General features: G+C 43.1%; 3 protein-coding genes across 3 annotated transcripts in view; 1 reads left to right on the forward strand and 2 right to left on the reverse strand.

The window, feature by feature from the left end:
• Positions 1-5,614: 5,614 nt before the first annotated feature.
• Positions 5,615-12,482, forward strand: eif4a3 (eukaryotic translation initiation factor 4A3). Its single transcript, XM_070913808.1, has 12 exons — positions 5,615-5,863; positions 6,653-6,725; positions 6,815-6,881; positions 7,948-8,010; positions 8,111-8,243; positions 9,358-9,438; positions 9,584-9,725; positions 10,138-10,276; positions 10,627-10,742; positions 11,233-11,340; positions 11,784-11,911; positions 12,303-12,482. Exons 1-12 carry the CDS (start codon positions 5,710-5,712, stop codon positions 12,317-12,319), a joined length of 1,221 nt encoding a protein of 406 aa, XP_070769909.1. The 5' UTR covers positions 5,615-5,709; the 3' UTR covers positions 12,320-12,482.
• Positions 12,483-13,005: 523 nt separating this feature from the next.
• soul4 (heme-binding protein soul4) lies at positions 13,006-18,951 on the reverse strand. The gene is made up of 6 exons (XM_070920123.1): positions 18,853-18,951; positions 17,569-17,774; positions 17,108-17,193; positions 15,807-15,948; positions 15,209-15,392; positions 13,006-14,656 (listed from the first exon to the last, which is right to left on the reverse strand). Exons 2-6 carry the CDS (start codon positions 17,720-17,722, stop codon positions 14,482-14,484), a joined length of 741 nt encoding a protein of 246 aa, XP_070776224.1. The 5' UTR covers positions 17,723-17,774; positions 18,853-18,951; the 3' UTR covers positions 13,006-14,481.
• Positions 18,952-19,742: 791 nt separating this feature from the next.
• LOC139300885 (mitogen-activated protein kinase kinase kinase kinase 3-like) overlaps positions 19,743-23,019 on the reverse strand; it is a 50,549-nt gene continuing 47,272 nt past the window's right edge. The window contains exons 28-34 of the mRNA XM_070924077.1: positions 22,427-22,530; positions 21,911-22,082; positions 21,635-21,703; positions 21,416-21,508; positions 21,201-21,271; positions 21,075-21,130; positions 19,743-20,994 (exon numbers count right to left, since the gene is read on the reverse strand). Of these exons, the coding sequence (XP_070780178.1) occupies positions 20,907-20,994; positions 21,075-21,130; positions 21,201-21,271; positions 21,416-21,508; positions 21,635-21,703; positions 21,911-22,082; positions 22,427-22,530 (653 nt within the window). The 3' untranslated portion in view covers positions 19,743-20,906. The remainder of the gene's footprint in view (positions 20,995-21,074; positions 21,131-21,200; positions 21,272-21,415; positions 21,509-21,634; positions 21,704-21,910; positions 22,083-22,426; positions 22,531-23,019) is intronic.

Here is a 23,019-nt window from a genome sequence, read left to right on the forward strand (position 1 = left end):
AAAGTTACAAATGACCTTCTAACTGCATCAGACAAGGGACTTATCTTAGTGCTGCATTTGACACCATTGACCATCATACCCTATTACAGAGACTGGAACATTTAATTGGCATCCAAGGAACCGCACTAAGCTGGTTTAAGTCGTATTTATCAGATGGATCTCAGTTTGTACATGTTAATGATGAATCCTCCATGTACGCCAAAGTCAGTCATGGAGTTCCACAAGGTTCTGTGCTTGGACCAATAATATTCACCTTATATATGCTTCCTTTAGGGGATATTATTAGAAAACACTCCATACATTTTCATTGCTATGCGGATGATACCCAGCTATATTTATCGATCAAGCCAGAAGAACCTCATCAGTTAGCCAAGCTTCAAGCATGCCTTAAGGACATAAAGACCTGGATGACCTGTAATTATCTGATGTTGAACTCAGACAAGACAGAAGTTATTGTTCTTGGCCCTGAACACCTCAGAAACACAGTATCTAAGGATATTGTTACCCTAGATGGCATTGCCCTGGCCTCCAGCGCCACAGTGAGGAATCTCAGAGTTGTCTTTGATCAGGACATGTCCTTTAACTCTCACGTAAAACAAACTTCAAGGCCTGCCTTCTTTCACCTCCGTAACATTGCAAAAATCAGGAAGATCCTGTCTCAAACAGATGCAGAAAAATGAGTCCATGCATTTGTCACGTCTAGGCTGGATTATTGCAATTCCTTATTATCAGGCTGTCCCAATAAGTCCCTGAGGACTCTCCAGCTGATCCAGAATGCTGCGGCAGGTGTACTGACAGGAACCAGGAAAAGAGATCATATTTCTCCTGTGTTAGCTTCGCTGCACTGGCTCCCTTTAAAATCTAGAATAGAGTTTAAAATCCTTCTCCTGACCTACAAAGCTCTTACTGGTCAGGCACCATCATATCTTAAAGAGCTCATAGTACCCTATTACCCCACTAGAGCACTGCGCTCCCAGAATGCAGGGTTGCTTGTGGTTCCTAGAGTCTCCAAAAGCAGAACAGGAGCCTTCAGCTATCAAGCTCCTCTCCTGTGGAATCAGCTCCCAGTTTGGGTCCGGGAGGCAGACACACTCTACTTTTAAGAGTAGGCTTAAAACTTTGCTTTTTGAGAACGCTTATAGTTAAGGGCTGGCTCAGGCCTGCCTGGACCAGCCCCTAGTTATGCTGCTATAGGCCTACACTGCTGGGGAGACTTCCCATGATGCACTGAGCTTTCCTCCTCTCCCTCTTAATCTTTGCACATTCATGTCCCTCCAATGCATGTTACTAACTTTATTTCTTCCCCGGAGTTTCTTTGTGCTTTCTCGTCTCGCAGGTTGCTGTGGATCGTGGTCCTGGTACGCCTGGCTGCTGCTGCCATGGGCCTGCCTGACTCTCATCACTACAGTTATTATGTTTAGTCGTAGTTTTTTACTATTAAAGCTGCTATTATTAATCTCAGCTAGTATTACAGCTGTAACTACTATTATCAGTCATATTTCCAGGATTATTATAATTATAGCTGCTATTTCTACTGCTGGTGCTGCCATACATCTCTGCCTGTCTGTCTGTCTGTCTGTCTGTCTCTCCCCCTCTCTCTTTCTCCCTCTCTTTCTCTCTCTCTCTCTCTCTCTCTCTCAAACCCAACCGGTCAAAGCAGATGACCGCGCGCCTAGAGTCTGGTTCTGCTCGAGGTTTCTGCCTCTTAAAAGGAAGTTTTTCCTTGCCACTGTTACCAAAGTGTTTGCTCATGGTGGGAACTGTTGGTCTCTGTAATAACATTATGAAGAGTAGGTCTAGACCTGCTCTATTTTGTAAAGTGTCATGAGATGACTTTTGTTGTGATTTGGCGCTATATAAATAAAATTGAATTGAAATTGAATTGAATTGAATTGAAACCAAGAGCAGAACCAGACTCTAGGTAGGCGGTCATCTGCTTTGACAGGTTGGGTTTGAGAGAGAGAGAGAGAGAGACATAGGGAGGGAGGGAGAAAGAGAGAGGGGGAGAGACAGACAGAGAGAGAGATAGATGTAGAGACACAGATAGACAGACCGACAAACAGTCAGACAGACAGGCAGACAGACAGACAGGCAGAGATGTATGGCAGCACTAGTAGTAGAAATAGCAGCTATAATTATAATAATACTGGAAATATGACTGATAATAGTACTTACATCTGTAATAATAGCTGAGATTAATAATAGCAATAACAGCTTTAGTAGTAACAGAACTACGACTAAACATAATAACTGTAGTGATGAGAGTCAGGCAGGCCCATGGCAGCAGCACCCAGGCGTACCAGGCCCACGATCCACAGGAACCTGAGAACTAGTTGGGTGACATTGTGACGACAAAGCAACATAACATACTTTAAATTCCAGATTGAATTAGAATTTCTCTGAAATAGTTTGAGCCAATCAGTTTTGCTCGTTCAGCATTTTAAAATCCAGGCTCTAATTTTCACTCCTACAAACAAAATGAGACATCCTGCCACTGACTTTACTTCATAGAGACACTAGAGTCACAAATTAATTCTTAAATTCTGGCTAAAAACCTATATTACGCCAAGCAAGTAACCAGTATTTCATGACAATTCATACAAATTTCATGACAATCGGTTCAGAATTAAGCGACTTACAGTTGATTTTGTAGTGAATACACACTTCAAAATACACATTGTATTGGATCCATGTAAAAAAAATATTATTGTTATTAATAATAATTATTATATAATCATAATAATAATAATAATATTTATTGTTATTAATAATAATAACAACAATAATAATAACAAATCGCGGACGCAGCGATATGCAGCAGCGGCCAATGAGGCATGATATATGATATATGGAGCAACAGCCAAGAATGTTTTGGAAAAATTAGAAAGAATACAGCACAGAGCTCTAAGACTCAGTATTAGTGCAATTAAAACAACGCCTACTAAGGCACTACTGGTGGAAGCTGATGAGTTACCATTATATTTAAGATGGTCAAAGTTGTCATTAACATACTGGGTTAAGCTAAAGGGGTCAGGAGACGAACAACCTGCAACAAAGGTTCTGTGTGATTGCTGGGAATACTCACAACAATGGAAAGGTAAAAGATTTGGATGGAATATTAGAACAATGGTAGAAGAATATGGTTTAAATAGGCTAGACTAAGATAGACTTTAAGATTAAGATAGACTTTATTAATCCCACAGCGGGGAAATTTACAAGTCACAGCAGCAAAGACAGAAAGGTGCAGAAACACACAGCAGACAAGCACTGTGTCAATAAGAATTAGAAGTATTTAAAAAAGAAAAACAATATACAAATAATAAATACAGATATAAAAAATATGGGGGACAAAAAATATATATACACGGAAAAATATAAAGTATGTACAGATTGTGCAGATTTATGTGCAGTTAAACAGTCTTCTAGCCGTAGGAATGACCGACCTGCGGTAGCGCTCCTTCTTACACCGTGGGTGTAGCAGTCTGCTGCTGAAGGAGCTGCTCAGGGCCCCCACAGTCTCGTGCAGGGGGGTGAGAGGTGTTGTCCATGATGGATGTCAGCTTGGCTAACATCCTCCTCTCCCCCACCTCCTCAATGGAGCCCAGCAGACAGTCCAGAACAGAGCCGGCTCGCCTAATCAGTCTGTTGAGCCTCCTCCTGTCCCTGTCTGAGTGTGGTCAGACCAGTCCAGTTTATTGTTCAGGAGAACACCCAGGAATATGTAGTTCTCCACCACCTCAATGTCCAAACCCTGGATGTTCACCGGTGTGATGCTGGATGGCTTCCTCCTGAAATCGATCATCATCTCCTTCGTCTTGCTGGCGTTGATGTGAAGCTGGTTGAGCTCACACCAGCTGACAAAGTTGCTGATGACCTCCCTGTATTCCAGGTGGTTCCCCTCAGACCCGCATCCAACGATGGCAGTGTCGTCACAGAACTTCTGGATGTGACAGCTGACAGTGTTGTCAGTCTGAGGTGTAGAGGGTGAAGAGGAATGGAGAGAGAACCGTACCCTGGGGGGCCCCCGTGCTGCAGACCACCACATCAGACACACAGTCCCGGAGCCTCACATACTGTGGTCTGTTGGTGAGGTAGTCGATTGTCCATGAAGCCAGGTGACGGTCCACTCCCGCTCCTTCCGACTTCACCCTCAGCAGTGCGGGCTGGATGGTGTTGAAGGCACTGGAGAAGTCAAAGAACATGATCCTCACAGTGCTTCCAGTGTTTTCCAGGTGGGAAAGGGATCTGTGTAGTAGGCATGTATGACAGCGTCATCTACCCTGATTATGGGACGGTAAGCAAACTGGAGGGGGTCCAGCATTGTGCTCACCAGGGGTCGCAGGTGTTTGAGGATGATCCTCTCCATGGTCTTCATAAGGTGAGAGGTCAGGGCGACAGGCCTGTAGTGGTTGAATTCCCTGGGGTGCGCCGTTTTTGGTACCGGGACCACGCAGGAAGTCTTCCACAGACCCGGGACTTTCTCCAGACTGAGGCTCATGTTGAACATGTGCATGACCACCCCACAGAGCTGGTCTCCACAACCCTTGAGCAGTCTGGGCTGATTCTGTCCGGCCCCGAGGCCTTTCTCACCTTGATGGATCTCAGCTCCCTTCTCATCTGGTCCGCTGTTAAGGAGAGGGGGGTGACGGGGGGGTGGGGTGGGGGGAGTTGTGGACTGGTGACGGTCTGGTGTTAATAAGAAAGGGGACGAGCAGGGGGGTGGAGTGGAGGGCAGCTTGGGCCTAATATTGTGTGGAGTAATGTTCCACCATGCATATTCCCAGTGCTCAGTGTGGACTTGAAACTTGTGGAACTGAAGAGGGAATGGACCAAAAGGAATATAGATAACACTGGATATTTGGTCCAAGAATATGTAAAGAAGAATTATTATAACTATATGTCGATATTTACTGATGGATCTAAAGATCCAGGTAGTGGACATGTTGGAACAGGGGTGTGCATACCTGAATTTGATGTAGTTATATGCAAAAGAATGAATGATAAATGATCAGTATTTACAGCAGAAATAATGGCTATAATTTTAGGATTACAATGGATAGAAGAGGTGAGGCCTGAGAGAGTTATCATTTGTTCAGACTCTACTGCAGCTCTAAATAGTTTGAATTCAAAAGAAACAATGAGAGATGATCTATTGATGGAAATAAATATAAGGGTTAGAATACAAAGAGAGGGAATTCAACTACAATTTTTAAGTTTTGTTAGGTTCCTGCTCATGTTGGTGTGGAGGGTAATGAGAAGGCAGATGAGATTGCAAAGAAAGCTCTGAAACTAAATGATGATAAAATAATGAAAGTTCCCTTTAGAAAAGGTGAGGCCAAATCATTAATAAGAAAAACAGCGAGGGATTCGTGGCAGAAGAAATGGGACACAGATACCAAAGGGAGACACTATCGCAGTATACAGAAATCAGTCAAGGTGAAAGTTTTCAAAGGGAAGTGCAGAAGACAGGAAGTGGAAGGACAGGAAGACTAAGATTTGGACATACTGGATTAAAATCAACTCTTTAGAAGAATACGACGTGACGTCATGTTACGCGGCGCTTACAGTGTACGTCACCGGCGCGACACGTGCGGCACTCTTTCTTTCCCGTGTTAGCAGTTAGCCTTGCAGCGCGGCGGAACTGATAAAGTTTGAGTTTTTTAACCGGATTCTCGGTGAGCTTTAGCTGAATAAATACTTCAGAGGAGGATGGCAGCTCCCGGTGTGCAGAGCAGGAAAAGGCTCCTGAGGGAAGAGGACATGACCAAGGTGGAGTTTGAAACCAGCGAGGAGGTGGACGTCACCCCCACCTTCGACACCATGGGCCTCCGAGAGGACTTGCTCCGTGGCATCTACGCCTACGGTAGGTTGGGGATCCGCGCGGCCTTCGCGGGAAGAATTGCTCAGGATGCTAAAGCTAACTGTTCGTCACCGTGATGTTTTTAAGGAGACGGATTAAATAAAATAGGTTAAACGTGATTCATTAGATAGTGTTAAGGTTTTAACGAACTATTAACTTTAATGTGTGTTAGTTTTGTTATCAAAATGTTTGCTAAGCTACAGGCACTCCGTACTCCGGTTAGCAGTAGCCGTTCCCGCTAACATTCCCTCCAGCCCTGGTCTGGGCTCTTCAAACTGTGTTTTGATTCAACATTAAACTGCTAGTGGCGATCCTCTTCGTGAGTTGACTGTATTGGTGGTAGTGTCAGTGTTTACCGGAGCAGAGCTGTACTACTGAGAAGGCTGGTGCAAGTTGAACCAACAGGCCTAGTGTTTTTTAACTTTCGTCCATCTTGTTACTTCTTCAGCAGCTGCAGATGATGGATTTGTTTTATTAAACTGAAGTTAAACACAGAACATACTGTAGGTTAGACCGGTGAGTCTGACTGATGAGACACTCCACTAGATTGTTACTGAATAATTATTATTGAATTAAACATTAATCTTTAGCTGAAAAGCGCAGATATTCTATTTCATATATCAACTTTAATGAATGTGGCTGCTGTTAGACCGCCATCTGCTAAATGAAGTGGTCCCAGTGGTGCCTGAATGACGACAGATATTACTGTAACTGTTCATGGTGTCAAAGGAGCTGCAGAAGCGTTCAGAGCTTACAGATGTTTAATGTGACTGAGTTTGTTTTGTGTTTCAGGTTTTGAGAAACCGTCGGCCATCCAGCAGAGAGCCATCAAACAGATCATCAAAGGCAGAGACGTCATCGCCCAGTAAGGACTCCAAAACTGTTCTGTAGTGATCCCAGATGTTCTGTAGTGATCCCTGATGTTCTTTAACAGTTGATCTATGATCTGTTCAGGTCTCAGTCTGGAACAGGAAAGACGGCTACCTTCTGTGTGTCAGTGCTGCAGTGTCTCGACATCCAGGTCAGTGTTCAAATAAACAGGTTCCACCTCAGGAACAGTTCCAGGACAGAGTGGCCACAGGTCCATGAAGTCTTGAAATTTCTTAAATTCACATGAATTAATAAAATGCGTTAAAAAAAGTATTTAATAGTCTTGGTCTTGAATATGTATGTATTGATGCTGTCATCATGGTCTAAAAGTTATAAAATGCCTGAACATTTAATCTTTGGTGAAATCATCAAGAGAGAATCTCCAGTATTTCAGAGTAAATCTCATTCATCATGTTAAACCCGTCAGCTTGACCTGGTGATTCTCTGTTCACAATAAACCTATGAAGAGCAACATTGGCTAAATAACGTGTAGGAAACACTGCCGGGTAAATAATTGTCCAACTCCACCAACTTTTTGGACAAAAGATAGCATCAGTCCAATCTACAGGAGGAGATTCGACTTACTATGACAACAGACTGCAGGCTGAATCTACCTGTTTATTTGAAAGTATGTATGAACTGTAAAACAGACCACCACAATAATAATACAGGAGTCTAAATGAGATTGTCTTTCTACCTTGATACAGCCATATTCGGACTCTGGTTGGAAGACAGTTGTACTGATTAATATTAAGGACAAATATCTTTTTTCACACTAATAAACGTATTTGGACAAATGTTCTTTAACTCAACCAGTTATTGTCATTTAGCCTTACTTAGAGTATGCCTATATTTAAAAACATTGGCCTCACATTTAATTAAATGGAGGCATTAAAAGTCTTACATTGAACTTGTGATACATGTCCCCCCCCTGTAGGAACCCAGGGGCTGTTTTAGAACTGTTGTAGGAATGTTTAAACCATTTCAGGAACTATTGTTGGAATCTGTTGGGACTGACAAGTGAGATGTTGGTTGTTGATCTTGGACAGCAGGTGATCTCACATCATCTGCTGAGGAAGATCACGCGATGCGATTGAAAGAACAGCTACTATGTTTAGTCTCACCACAGTCATCGAGTTTCAGATGGTGTCAGAATCTGAACCGGACTGCAGGTGTTGAGTGATGACCTCATGCTGTGATGTGTTTCCTGTCTGCAGGTGAGGGAGACCCAGGCTCTGATCCTCGCTCCAACCAGAGAGCTGGCTGGACAGATTCAGAAGGTAACCCCGACCATGCCATCATACCTGGCCAATCATCTGTGAGCAGAGATGATGTGAGGCTGTGTCCTGGTTTCTGATGGACTCTGTCCTGTGTGTTTAGGTGCTCCTGGCTCTGGGAGACTACATGAACGTCCAGTGTCACGCCTGCATCGGAGGGACGAACGTGGGAGAGGACATCAGGAAACTGGACTATGGTCAGCACGTGGTGGCAGGAACACCTGGACGAGTGTTTGGTGAGTTTAAACACCGTCACCAGCAGGAGGTGCCACACAAGCACTGAGAGGGTGGGGGGTCACTTTCATACACACAGCACAGTGCTGCGGACCCGCTGATTCCAGAGCTGTAATATTTCTTAGTATATATATTTCTTCAATAAATATAATATAACTTGAGTTATAGATAGCGCCCTACCATCTGATTGTGTCCCAGGATATTTTAAACATGCAGTTATTGAGCCTCTTCTGAAAACAACTAACCTTGATCCACCCCTTCCCCAAAACTACAGGCCTATATCCATATCTAGACAACTCACTACTGTCTTGACTGCGCATTTTACATAACTTGAAATCAAATCTCATGCAGTCAAGCATCCAGAGCAAGTTGGACAAATTCACTACCCATCATGCAATTCACTAAGCAAGACAGTGATCGAAAGTGCGCAGGTCTGCGTCGGTCTGGCTCCTCTCAAACAAGCCTATTGGCTTCCCATCAAGTTTTGGATTCATTTTAAGGTTCTTGTTTTCACATATTGAGCCCTGCATGATCAGGCTCCGACTCTGTGGAACGTCCTCCCTGTGGACATACGATCTGTAGTCTCTGACTCCTTTAAAGAAACACCAGAAGACTCCTTTATTCAAACAGGCCTTCATCTCTCCTTGTGGCATCTCGTGTTTGAAATGGTGTTTTTAAGGTTGCTGCTTTGTTTTATTGTTTGTCTCTTTTTTACTGTTTTTATGGTCTTATTTTTTATTTGTTTTTAACAATAACTTTGTGACACCGCTCGGTGAAAGGTGCTATATTAAATAAACTTGACTTACTTACTCGCTGTTGGAGGGTTTTATAACCCACTTCCACTCCCCTCTAATTGGTTTGGGATAGCACTTAATGTGATGGACGTGCAAACAAAGTCGACGTGGGAAAAGACAGGGTGTAAGGTCAGCAACATCAACACAGCTGATTGGCTGTTGATGTCAGAGATAACCAAATTTGACCATGAACTGTGTAGATTGACTCCATTCCCTTCCAGATGAACTGGTTTCAGTGTGACCTGTCTCTGTTCTGACAGCTGGTTGGTCAGCCTATGACTGAGGCAGCCAATAGGAAGTTTCTCTGTTGTTTTTTCTGCAGATATGATTCGTCGCAGGAGTTTGAGGACAAGAGCCATCAAGATGCTGGTTTTGGACGAAGCTGACGAGATGCTCAACAAAGGTGAGACTGTGCAAGTGTGTCACCTGGAGACAAACACACCTGGACGAAGCTGTGTCTGATGGATGCTGGAGTTTATGGATGTGTGAAACCCTGCAGATGGACTATATTTGTCATGTCATCAGTGTTGTTAAACTCTTCTGTTCAGGTTTTAAGGAGCAGATCTACGACGTGTACCGTTATCTGCCTCCGGCCACCCAGGTGGTTCTGATCAGTGCCACGCTCCCGCATGAGATCCTGGAGATGACCAACAAGTTCATGACTGACCCCATCCGCATCCTGGTCAAACGGTAAGTCCAGGAACACACACATCTGTGTCACATGATCGTCTCACATCCCATTTGCTATTCATGTCGCTGCTTCAGGCTGTGGCTGACACACATGGCCTATCGTTTGTTCCTGAACATCTTGATATTGATTTGTGGACAATGACATGGCTGGATAGTTGGTCTTGTTGTTAAACATACTGTCAAATTATATGTACCCCCGAAACATTCAGCACTAACACATCCAGCAAAGCATCCTTGAAAAATACAAAGAGACAGAAAACAAGCCATCTGTTACAAGTCAGTTTAGCAGCAACGTCAATTCCAGAATAAAGTTTATTATAGACTGAACTCTAACACCAAGTCTCTGTCTGTCTGTCTGTCTGTCTGTCTCTCTCTCTCTCTCTCTCTCCTGCCCCCCCCGTCTCCCCCTCAGTGATGAGTTGACTCTGGAGGGGATAAAGCAGTTCTTTGTGGCCGTGGAGAGAGAGGAGTGGAAGTTTGACACTCTGTGTGATCTGTACGACACTCTGACCATCACACAGGCCGTCATCTTCTGCAACACCAAGAGAAAGGTCAGATATACTGTTTTTAATATTTGTACGTGCAGACAGGGACAAATGAAAGGACAAAGTGGAGAAACATATGAAAGGCAGATGCTTATATCACAGCCTTCACAGCCACTACATCTCAACCCAGCTGAACACCCGTGGACCAGCGTGTGAGACAAAGTTCTCCACCAGCATCTCCATGAGACCAAATGATATAATATGAATCTGTGATGTCTGTGACTGTCTCTGAGGCTGGATGCTTGTTTTTCATTCTCTCTGCTGGGCAGGATCAGGATCAGCACTGATCCTGTACAGGATGGGAAGTGACACAGCATAGCATTCTGGGAGGTTGAGTCTCTGTGTGTGTGTTTCAGGTGGACTGGCTGACAGAAAAGATGAGGGAGGCCAACTTCACGGTGTCTTCGATGCACGGAGACATGCCTCAGAAAGAGAGGGAGTCCATCATGAAGGAGTTCAGATCAGGAGCCAGGTAACATCATTATAATTAAATTAAATTAGAGCTGAAACCATTAATCAATTATTCAACTAAATAATTGTTTTATAGTAACTATATTAACTGTCTGAGACAGTCCTTCAGTATTGACTGTCAGCACATTTATATGATTTTCTTTAAGTCATACACAGTGTTTCCCACAGGATTCTGTGAGACTGTGGTCTCATGCTCCTCATTTTAAAGTTAAACACATCAATCTGGTGCACTTTGAGAGGAAAGTGAAGAACTTTGTGTTCTTGTAAACAGTTTAATCATAAACACGTTGGTTGTGTAGATATGAAGAGTATAACACTGAAGAAACTTTAGTCCATGTCCACTTGTTGTGTGGACCTCACCGCCGTCTCACCTTGTGTATAAACTGGGCTGAGACGGACTGAAACTGGCAGGCCGCTGTCGTCTAGGTAACTAACGGGCATTAGTGCGTGCAGCAGCACATGTTAACAGGCTGTGTTTTTTCTGTCTTCAGTCGTGTGTTGATTTCCACCGACGTCTGGGCTCGAGGTTTAGACGTTCCTCAAGTTTCTCTGATCATCAACTACGACCTGCCGAACAACAGAGAGCTCTACATCCACAGGTACACATTGCAGCTGGAACACAACGTATTGCTCCACAGAAAGTAGTGCCTTCCAGCAAATTTTTCTACTTTTTGCTCCATAAGTACAAATTCAAAAGTAAATATGAAGTAAAATGATGAAGGAAATTTGGACTTAGAAAATATTAAATAAAAAATGATTCAAGTTGAAAAAGGAAAAAACATCTTGAATCAAATTGAAATTGTCCAAATGGAACTCAAATTTAAAAGCTGACGGTAAAAATATTTAAAGATTTAATAGAAAATGGAAAAAGAAATTTAAAAAGGGACAATGTTTTTCTCGTCTCACTTTTTAAAAATGTTTTATCTGTGTAAACAATGGGGGCGGGGCCTGAACATTTTATTTGTACCATTTTCTGTTGGGATGAGTTTATGCTCCAAAATGTATTCATGAAATGTTTGTAATGACCTCTGACCTCCTCCAGGATTGGTCGCTCGGGGCGTTATGGTCGTAAGGGTGTGGCCATCAACTTCGTGAAGAATGATGACATCAGGATCTTGCGGGACATTGAGCAGTACTATTCCACCCAGATCGATGAGATGCCCATGAACGGTACGAGTCGACCAATCACACAACTGCTACCTCTGATGTCACAGCAGGAGTCTCGTGTGTTAGCATAGTCGGAGTCTGTTTTCTCATGATCAGAGCTGCAACAATTAGTCGATTAATCAATCAGTCAGAAAATTATTCTGTTACTATTTTGATCAGAACGTTAGCGGTCGCAGCCTTTCCAAAGTGAATGTGTTCGCTTTTAAGCACTTGAGCTGTAAGAAATGTTTTATTGATCAAGCGGTTCATTAATGAATCAAAGAAAACAATAAAAAATCTTAGCGAGTGTGTTTGCTGGCTAACACGCTAGCTAGTTCTGTTAGCAGAGTGAAAACGGAGCAGGCTTCCTCCGATTGGCTGTTGCCACACTGATGTGTTTTTCTTCTCTCTGCAGTGGCTGATCTGATCTGATGACACCTGGATGGCGTCACACCAGAGCCCCGCCCCTTTTACTTCTGTGATTTCCTGTCTTTGTTTTTAAGTTTTCGGGTGTATTCCTTAATTTGACTTTGGTGAAAACGACTGTAAGACTCCAATTTGTTTTTGTAAATAAAGTTGTTTTGGTTCCACGTTACTTCTGAAGTTTTACTGAACTTTTATTTGATTTTATAAACCGAGGCTTCATCAATGATCTTCTTCAGTTGCTTTAATGTCCCAACAGACTCGCTTCATGTGTTTGTGTAGAAATCTGAAAAGAGCTTCACGTTAGACAGACTGACACCTGATTGATCAATGACTTCAACTATTAATCAATTAATCCATCAACTAAATTGTTGCTGAGCGATGATTTTTTTTTCAGCGCTGCAGTAACTGTACAGATAAAATTGTTCTGTATTTAAAGTTAAAAACATTTTTTGACAAACTAAAAACAGTTTGAGGGCGTCTCCTGTAAGGCTACACATGAGCTCATGTTTACACCGTCACGTTGTGGGGACTCCATAAGGGTTAGTTTAAGGAAATGAATGTAAGTCAATGTAATGTCCTCTGAAGGGATGGAAACACGTCTGTGTACGTGTGTCCTCAGTTTGACCTCAAACAGACAAAAGACTGTCACTTTGAAATCAGAATTTATTTTATTTTACACACAAACGTTTGAACAGAAGGAAACAAAACACTTAAAAAAACAGTTTCACAGTGAAAGTGAACAGGAAGTATATTAAATTTAAACAGGCACTAAATATCAAAGTTTTTTTAAATTTCACATCAAATCACAAAATCAAAATAGGAAGAAAGCTGCAGGATTAAAACCACGTAACAGTTTAACATGCTGATAATATTGAAAGACCTGGAGAGTCACCTGTCAATCAAAACCTTCAACAGATTCACAAACATAACATCTTTGATATTCTATATCTTGAATCCACCGTCAGTTTAAACATCAGAACAGCTTCATTAAAAACTCTACAAAAAAGCTGCAGGTTCATTTACAAAAATTTTCAGTTTCATTAAACTAACTTCAAACAGAAACCATCTATAAAAACATGAACAGTCTGCCCTCAGCTGAATCTGATCAGGACTCCAGACCAGGTTCAGGTCCAGGACCAACCATTAGCTGCTAATGTGTCATTTTTATGTACAGATGAAACAAACCGTGTGTGTGTATCTATATATATATAGATATAGATATATATAAACGTGTTAATCAGTGGATTCTGTTCCCTTTGGACTGAGCCAGGCTTGCTGTTTCCCCGTTTCCACCCTTTATGCTGAGCTAAGCTAACCAGCTGCTGGCTGTAGCTTCATATTTAGCATTCAGACATGAGAGTGGTGTCGATCTGAACATCTGACTCTCACTAAATGTTAAACTGTTGCTTTCATTTGCAAATTTCCCCACTGAGGGATTAATAAATGATTATCTTAATGTTTTTTATGGGTGAACGTAGTGGTCAGTTTATTCGGAACAGTCCATTCAGTTCTGTTTGAACATTGAGCTCACAGTTAGTGATGGTGCTGTACTGGGGTTCCTAATATTCTGACCACCTCATGTAAACATTAGAAACCGCTCCAGAACAACAGCAGCTTGAACTGTGAGCTCAGTAACAAACACATACAGGTAGATGTTGTGTACAGGTGTTCCTAATAAAGTGGACACTGAGTATAGGTCTGATGTAACGCACTCTGAATCTGTCTTCATTGAAACTGATAAATCAGATCTGGGATCAGCCTGTTTGACTCACAGGTCGACTTTATTTGAGTTTTAGTTTTATTTATTAGATTTACAACATGATCACGCTACAGACAGTGATTTGTGGGGAAATCGTGACTGTACCTGAAAACTGCTCAACTCTGACATCACCCTCAGGTGTACAGAGAACATCTGATTGGTCAGATCGCAGCGAATCAGGACGGAAGCTTGACAAAATGATGTGTTGTATTTCCTGTGGATCATTTAAAAGTGTGAACCAATGGGATGTCAGTTAGTCAGAGAGCAGGGGCGGGATTTAGTGTAAGGACCTGCCAACAAACATAAACCTGCTCTGATTGGTCGGGTTAAACTCAACTCAGCTATAGGAAGTGTGTCACTGAGCAGATAACAAACCAGCTAATCAGAGGAGGAGGTGATGGGAAGGCATCTACAGGTTGGGTTTGATGAACCAGATCTCGTTCCTGCGGCGGGATACGCCAGGGTTCTCGTACACGGCGATCATGTAGTTGTCTCTGCGGAGTTCATCAGTGATGCCGAGAATCTCCCACAACAGGCCGATCTGACGAGTCACCGTCTCCTCTGTGGTCGTTCCAAAGAACGTCCTGACAGCCAATCAGAGAGCAGAATGTCATCAACACACAAACCAGTCTGATGTGACATGAACGCAGCATGAAGTGCTTCAATCGGGACCTTTGAGGACCAGCCTGAGGGGTCACATGATGATTCACAGGATCAAACAGAACACAAATCACAACATTTCTGACAGAGTCAGATTTAATAAAGTAGTAAAGAATAATGATCGTGTGGTTGAACTGGTCTCAGAGTCACTGCAGTCAGTTCATTACAAAACAGAATCAGACTAATAAACTAATAAATCAGCAGTCTGCTGAGAAATGCTGATCTTTAGCTTTATGTTTCTGAAGAACAGCTGATGTGAAAGTGTTTCATTCATTTAAGGTGTGAAGTGAATTTAATGCTGCCTTCAGGGACAGTCAGGATTTCTGCAGCATCATTTCAGACTTTTGATTCTGGTGTAGATTAAATACTGGAGCTCTCCAAAAGTTTTGATTTCAGTCAACAAAAGAAGTCAAAGTTGTTAAACGTTTAACAAGAACCGGACTGAACCACCATGGTAATGATGATGATGTACTGACCTGGCGACGACTCTGATTGGCTCTCTGTGGACGATGGTGATGTCACGGTCGAAGGGTTGGGGGGGGTTGGTCTGAAACTCAGCGGGCAGGAAGAACGCCGTCTGGACATCTTTCTGAAACGTGTTTCCATCCTCCTTCATGTGGATGTTACTGACCACCGGCACCGTCATCCCCAGGTATCTACCTATACGCGATCAATACAGGACAAACAATACTGGTCACATGACCCAACAGGAAGTGAAGGATCAGACAGCAGACAGGTTTTTGCCTGGCAAAGATCTGAGGGCTGAGGCATTCAGGTGATGACACACTGTGGGATTCTTTGGTGTTCTTTTCAAGTAAAGATAGTTGATTTCAGTTACAGAAATGGATGAACAGTCAGTGGGAGGGGCTACCTGAGGTGTAGTGGGAGGGGCTACCTGAGGTGTGCTGTGAGTGGGCGGAGTCAGAGGAAGGGGCTATCCGAGCTGTGCTGTGGGTGGGGGGGGGCTACCTGAGGTGTGCTGTGGGTGGGAGGGTCTATCAGAGATGTGCTGTGGGTGGGCGGAGTCAGTGGGAGGAGCTCTCCGAGGTGTGCTGTGGGTGGGTGGAGTCAGACCTGCAGAGTTCTCCTTGCAGATGAAGCGCATCAGTTTCATGAAGCCCATCGAGATGCTCTGTTCATACAAATCTTCTCCTCTGGTCACACAGGCCCATTTTCCTGCTGGATACACCCGCTCCTCATACAGCACCTCCCCCATCTATAGGGAGAATGGTGAATTGTCATGGTTACCATGGTGATCTAGCCCAGTTAAAAGTGAGCCAGCTTTATGACACCAGAAACCTCAAAGACAACTGGTTAAGACACTGATACCACTGCTGGTCTGGTCTGTTGTGGGCTGTTCTGGTCTGAGGCCTGTACTATGAAGCAGGTTCAACACAGCAGGACATCTTCTCGTCATCTGGTCATTCTCGTCTTCACTAACAGCTGCATCACGCTGAGCGCTCAGTGTGAGTCAACCCAGGGTTTCACAACCCAGCCACAAGCGCCTTCACATAAAAGGGGCGGGATTTGCAGCATCTGACCAATCACAAACCTGGACACGTCTACTGGCAGCAGAGCGGCATATTTTACAACCGAAAAGCAAACTGTAATATTAGACAAAGAAGAAGAAGTTCAACACATCATCCAGGCTGAAAGCAGCACAGCTGCAGCTGCCAACAACCCCCACTGTGTGACTGAAGGCTTCTAATATCACTGCCCCATCATGAGGGCCGAGCAGATCTGACTGATTACATTTGTGTGTTCTATTAAATTCATGTGTTCTTACGGCGTGTTGGACAGTTTTAATCTTATTCTGTCAGCTGCAGCCCCGGAGTTTCAGACGGAGCAAATAAAATATAAAAACATGGGTCACAGCGGTGAGTAGGCTTACTTTTATATCTTCTAAGAACAACAAGAACATCAAGGCTTCAGTCAGTCTCTGCTGGAGGATGATATCAGCACACAGGAGTCATTCCCTCCATCCAGAATCTATATCTCTCATATTAAACACCGTCAGGGAAAGACAAAGGGCTGCTGGTCTCTGAACACTCTGCCCCCCTAAGAGACCCTCTCACGTCCCCCCCACGAGCTAAACGGGATCTTCTGTGATTGGTGATGCCGTTTTCCAAGAGAGCTGATTGGTCAGTAGGTGGAGCTTTTATACGAGTTGATACGTTATCTGGAACATCACCTGCTCCGGAGCAGGTTAGGTGTGCAGCATAAGTTACCATGGTGATGTACCCCGGTAAGAAGAGAACCACGGTCGTAACCCTGGAAACACAGGGTTAACCCACTGACCTCAAATCCTGCTTTGTAGTACAGGCCTCAGGTCTGTTCTGTTGTAGTCTGTTCTGTTGTGGTTTTGGGGTCTTTACCTTCTCATGACAGGATACTGGAGCAAAGGGGAGGGGCTCCCTCTGCTGGCTGTTGTGGGTCATTTCCTGTATCGGTCCAGCCATGTCTGTAACAGGAAGTCATCAGATTTGTTCACACATTTAAAATGTGACACTAACATCAATTAAAGACACAGAAGAAGAAGAACAAAGTCTGAGTTGAAACAATAAATAATCGTTAATAAAAAAAAAAACTTAAATTCCTAAACAGAAGATTGTTTTCTCATATTTAATTTTAGTTAACGGTTAAATGTGTGACTCTGTTCAGGTAAATCCAGGTGTGTTCTGTGGGTCAGTGTTAAACTCATCAGAATGACAACTACTTCCTATTCTGGAGCTATGCCTTGACAATAAAAGCACATTTGAGAGTGAACAATGCGCCACAAACATTTTGGCACCTTCAGTGCCAAAATATACTGAATTTACTGGTCCCCCTCCCTCACCTTGAGGAACTGACACCTGGTGGGTGCTGGCAACCGCCTGCCAGTGTGTCAGCAGTCGGTCCTCTCCATCCATTGGTTCAGGGTTGTCGCTGATGTCATCGTCCAGCTGCTCGTCGTCCAAACCGTCGAGGTCTTCCAGAGAGATCAGAGCCATCACTGCGGGAGAAGGAGCCTTTGACCAGCAGAGATGACGAGTGTTATTGTTCCTGTAACAGAGAGACACCTGTTAACAGAGGTTAATTAACTGTTAATTAACTGTGATTAGTGAAAGCAAACAACAACTGTAGGATCCAGTTCACGGTCGTTGATCTGCTGATTCTGGATCAGCCAGTAAACATCTACAGTGACTGAGCTTTAACTACATTTTAGTACATTTTAAAGCTACTTTAACACGTCTCCCGTTACATTTGATTGGAGGATTTACAGAGTATTTGTACACTGTAGTATTGATACTTAAATACTTTACGTTAGAACCTGTTCCTTTAATGAGGTCATAATGACGTAAGGAACAGCTGATGATTGTTTTCACTGTAAATTAATCAGCTGACTCTCTTCATCAGAGGAAATGACTCATCTGCTCTATTTGTTTCATTGATGATCAATCATACTCAGTCCGGTTTGATTGACAGCTCAGATGTCATAGTGGGAGTCTTTTAATTTGAAAATACGCCAGACTTCCTGAAGACAAACTCCTTTGTTTTATTTTGACTGACACAAAGTTCCCTTCTAAAAACCTCAGCAGTCCGGATCAAAGTGTATTCATTTCACCTGAAGACTGGTGGTCTCCCTGAATCCAGACTGATGCGGATCACTACGTCTGTTTACTGTCTGTCTAGACTTGAAGGATCAGGACTTTACTAGACCCTCTACAGACGCATTGAACACATAACGTTAACTGTCGAATGAAACCCGTGTCTTCGGTGTAAACCGTTTCAGGTCTGGCTCCGGGCCGTGGTGCTGCTGGACCCGCCAAGCTGTCTGCGGAACTCCGGGAGGGAAACTAGGTCAAATCCGGGATCCGGTGCAAACACACGACCACAGGCCGCTGACCCGCTTCAACCCGGCTCGGGTTAAACAGAGGTGTCAGCTGGAATAACAGGACCACAGACGACCCGGTTCGTATATAACAGGGACCAGAACTGGACCTGGTTTATTAGTACGGTGAAGTTAGCAAGGTTAGCATGGAGCTGCCTCTGCACCGCATTAACAGTTAGCCTAGTTAGCACAGTTAGCACGTGTGTCCACAACGGGTCCAAACAGTCATCAAGCAGATGTTTATCTCACCTGGTTCTGGTCGCACCTGTCCGCCAGGTGAGTCTGCAGCTGCTGAGACCGTCCGTCAATCACAACAACGCGACTCTGCTTCTTCTTCTCTGTTTCCGGTAGATTGCACGCTCCGGATACATCAAAATAAAAGCCTGCAGAGCCTTTTGCATTGTTACCATAAAAACGTCTTTAAAAGAAAAACAAATCTGCAGGACTTTTGTCAATTAATTTATTTTTATTCCCACGTCGGAGGATAAATACCTTTATTCTTTATTACAATCACTATTTTAGAATGTCTCTTTTCCTTCTTGAACTATTCTAAGAAACGTTTAATGCTAAAGACGCTTTGGTGAGTTTGGATCGAAAACATTTCCTCTCATATAAAAACAATTACAGGACATGATGTTCCAATGAACTGACCAGAGAACCAGGGTTATTGGAACACAAGTTACAAGTTATAAATGTTTGAATGAAGTTGTCAGAAATTATTTTTATTTCTCAACAAACTAGTTTGTTTTAAATCTGAGTGTCTCAACAGGACAAGGTAATGTTCCTTGAAGCAGTCTTCAGTTATTTATTTATTACATGTGTAGTTTTTATTATAATAAATATAGTATTTCCTCAATTTATAATTCAAATACTGGATCAGAAACATGGTATCACATGAACAAACACAGGAAGTGACACCTGTCTGTACATTCAGATATATTTATGTGCATATATAACATTGGAAATATGTATTTTATTCTATATGTTAGGAGCTAGTACCATCTTTTGTCGTACACTGTAAACATTTGAAAGACATCTGAGAATAATTTATAAGTTGTAATTTTGAATTATATAAATTATAATTGACTTGACAAGCTGGTGGACAAAAGCTTTAATGCAATGATTCAAACTGACAGTGATCAGTGTAAAAAAATGCTGTGTTTATTTTACAGTATTTGCACATCAGCATAAAAAATATTTAATAAATGTAAAATCTAAAAGGAGCTTTAATATTTGTATACAGACAGAAAAGTTACTGTAACTCTGGTTCTCTGATGACAGAAACCCCCGTGAGAAACAAGCCACTGTTCTACATCACAGACCAACACTCATATTCAGCTTCTCTGTACCCTTACACCTCAAATATCTGAAAGTAACTGATAATAACCACTATATGAATAATTATAGGTGATTGCTGTGAGTAGTAGTAACAGTGCAGTAACAGTTTGGCTAACAAAATGTAACAGCTGCTGCTCCTCTGATCAGATAAACACGAGACAATGAGAAGGACGACAGCTTTTACCTCTGAACTTTCAGCCTGGGCCACAGCTGAGTTATATTCAGCTGGTTTTAAAACTAATCAAAAACTGATAACTTTCAGATGCTCTTGATGCTCCTGACACTGCAGGACACACGTGGCAGACTCAGATTTAGTCCAAAACCTTTGGACCTGTGAAGGCGTCTAGCTTGTAGCTCCAGCAGCGAGTGTCAAATGGAACCTTAGATCATCCCGTCTTCTCTGCGACACTGAATGTGATTATTACAGTTGTATTGTTACATGAAGGCCACGTCACACAGACACAAATACAAGTACAATATAAACTACAATATGAAAATACTATTTACAGTTCTGACATCACTGTTTGTCGAGTTCTGAGGAACTTTAGTGTTTCAGTAAATGGATCCACTGGTGGTCCACAGAGAGCTGGACTCTGGACCTTCTTGTCACTCTGAGACTCTCTGAGTTGAAGCATAAGCATTAGTCATCTTAACAATATTGAACTGGTTCTCAGTCCAGTTCTGCTTCATCGTTCCTGGTTCAGACCTGCTGTGGGTCCAGTTTTGGATGATTGGCTTAAAACTTTTTCACTCTGTGTCTGACACTATTCAGGTGAGCTTCACTGCATGATGGTAGCTGGTGCTTGAATAGTGACCAGTCTTGGTGTAGAACTTCATTAGATTTGGTTTGATACTGGATTGGCCTTGGCTTAAACTGGTTTGGTCCTGGTTTTAACAGTTTTAATTGGTTTAGTCCCTGCTTTGTTCCAGGTTTGGTGATGGTTTTAACTGTTTTAGTCCTGGTCTCAGTAGCTGTTTTCGTGTCCTGCAAGTATGTACAGGTTACTGTGTTCCGTCGGGTTATCTGTTGCTCTGCTCTGTAGAACCACCACCCTGCAGACAGACAAGACAGGTGAGCTGACAGACTGGTTAACAGACAGTTAAACAGACCAGTGAACAGATAGGTGTCTCACCTGTCGGAGCCCAGCAGGCGGAAAATCCTGCTGATGTCACTGATCTCTTGAGTGATCTGCAGAAAAAAAAACAGCATTATGATACAGCAGTGAGGTGGACGGGCTCTCTGATTGGATGATTATTACCTCATTCGATCTGAAGCTCCGCCCCTGCATACCGTGTCTCCAGAAGGCCAAAACACTGTCCTGTAAACACACTGAGGAAAAGGAGAAGGTCAACACACAATACACCACAACGCGCTCAGGTATTTTTTGAGGAATGTATGTGTATAATGTAATGCACATGTAAGGTTGTTTGAAGTAGTTTTAAGGTGGTTTAAAGCTGATGTAAGATGGTTTACCGATTGCCTCTATCTGGAAGTTGAATGTGAGCTCAGCTGACAGCTTCTTGCTGGACTTCAGCTTCCCCTGAAGGTTTACGATCTTTATACAACCTGCAGTAAAGTAGCTAAGGTGATCTCTGACACACAGTCAAATCCTTCTAAATAAAACTTTTATCACTGAAAAAAATATGTTCTTTACATTCAATCAAACAAAATCATCTTTTTTCATGAACTTACGGTCCAGACAGACCAGGACAGTGTCTCTCTCCAGCTGAGTGATGTGGATCACACAACTCTGAGGGTTTTCTGCAAGGAGAATAGAAGTTGAAGGTGAGCTCAGCTAGAATTGTACCTGTGTCAGGAGGAGTTGTACCTGAGTCGGGGGGAGATGTACCTGAGTCAAGGGAGATGTACTTGTGTCGAGGGGAGTTGTACCTGAGTGGGGGGATACTTGAGTTGTGGGAGTTGTATCTATGTAGGGAGGTATTGTTCCTGAGTCTGGAGGAGCTGTACCTGTGTCAGGGGGAGCAGAGCAGGAGGAGTTGGGGTCGAGAGTCTGGAAGCTGACGGGCTGGTTGGGTTCAGTTCCTTTGCTAAGGCCAACACAGATCAGAGGGTATGGCTGCTCTGGGACGACGAGCAGCTCAAAAACCTCCAGAGGACATGGAGGCTGGAAGTCCACGTTCTGGCGAGAACAGACATATGTAAAGAGTTTTTACTGGGTCCAATTCTCATGGTCTATATCATCATACTGATAATAGTGTAAAGCTGCAGGTCAATCTACAGAGGGTGCTGATACAATTCATCAAAGCAAACTGAAACTTCAGCAAGACATATGTTGTTTTTATAAATATTACTGACATTTAAAAATCTGCTCAGGTGTCAAATGAAGGGTTTCTCTGAGCTCCTCCTGGATATCTGAGATCCTCACCCGGTCTCTATGGTGAATTGTTCTTGAGCAAGGCACTGATGTTGTCAGTGTGAATGGCAGATTAAGACATTAAAACTACACAGCTACTGTTTTCTTACCTTGACCAGCATGAATCTCTGCATAGGCTCGACCCACTCCAGCAGGACCACACCTGATTGGAAGGCCCCGCCCAGGTACTTATGACCTGTGTAGGGATTTCTCACTGTGGGGAGGGAGGGGGGTCAAAGATGATCACAGGTGTCACACTTTGGGTGGTGCACTGTCGCACGGAGCAACGTAGAGCGGGTTGAAGGTTCGATCCCAGACTCCCCCCGTCCACATGTCGAAGGGTCCTTGGGCAAGACACTGAACCCCAAGTTGCTCCCGATGGAGGCCAGCACCTTGCATGGCAGCTCAGTCACTCAGTGAATGTGTGTGTAAATAAAACTAATTTGTAAAGCACTTTTCCCTGAAATATGGGTCCATCTTAACTTTGACCTCTCATGTAAATCTCTGTTAACGACCAAATTTGAGGAGATAAATTTGACCTGCTGGGCCTCTGTGGAACTTAAAAACAATGATTTTATCCCACTGATTGAGGCTTCCTCTCTTATCTACACCTGCTCATATTATAGTTCTAGCCTACAAACATGTACTGGTATGAGTTATTTTTTCATAATCCATCACTCAACTTTAACACCTTGAGAGTTAT

The sequence above is a fragment of the Enoplosus armatus genome, chromosome 2, assembly GCF_043641665.1.
Source record: "Enoplosus armatus isolate fEnoArm2 chromosome 2, fEnoArm2.hap1, whole genome shotgun sequence".
Lineage (NCBI taxonomy): Eukaryota > Metazoa > Chordata > Actinopteri > Centrarchiformes > Enoplosidae > Enoplosus > Enoplosus armatus.

Bases quoted from the DNA above. Each gene is read 5' to 3' on its own strand.
- eif4a3 (XM_070913808.1), top strand. From the start codon at position 5,710: ATGGCAGCTCCCGGTGTGCAGAGCAGGAAAAGGCTCCTGAGGGAAGAG. The intron at 5,864-6,652 runs GTAGGTTGGGGA...TTTGTGTTTCAG, and splicing joins CCGTGGCATCTACGCCTACG to GTTTTGAGAAACCGTCGGCC. The intron at 8,011-8,110 runs GTAACCCCGACC...CTGTGTGTTTAG, and splicing joins TGGCTGGACAGATTCAGAAG to GTGCTCCTGGCTCTGGGAGA.
- soul4 (XM_070920123.1), bottom strand. From the start codon at position 17,722: ATGGCTCTGATCTCTCTGGAAGACCTCGACGGTTTGGACGACGAGCAG. The intron at 15,949-17,107 runs GTAAAGACCCCA...TTCTCCCTATAG, and splicing joins CAGTATCCTGTCATGAGAAG to ATGGGGGAGGTGCTGTATGA. The intron at 15,393-15,806 runs GTCTGACTCCAC...GATCGCGTATAG, and splicing joins CTGCAAGGAGAACTCTGCAG to GTAGATACCTGGGGATGACG.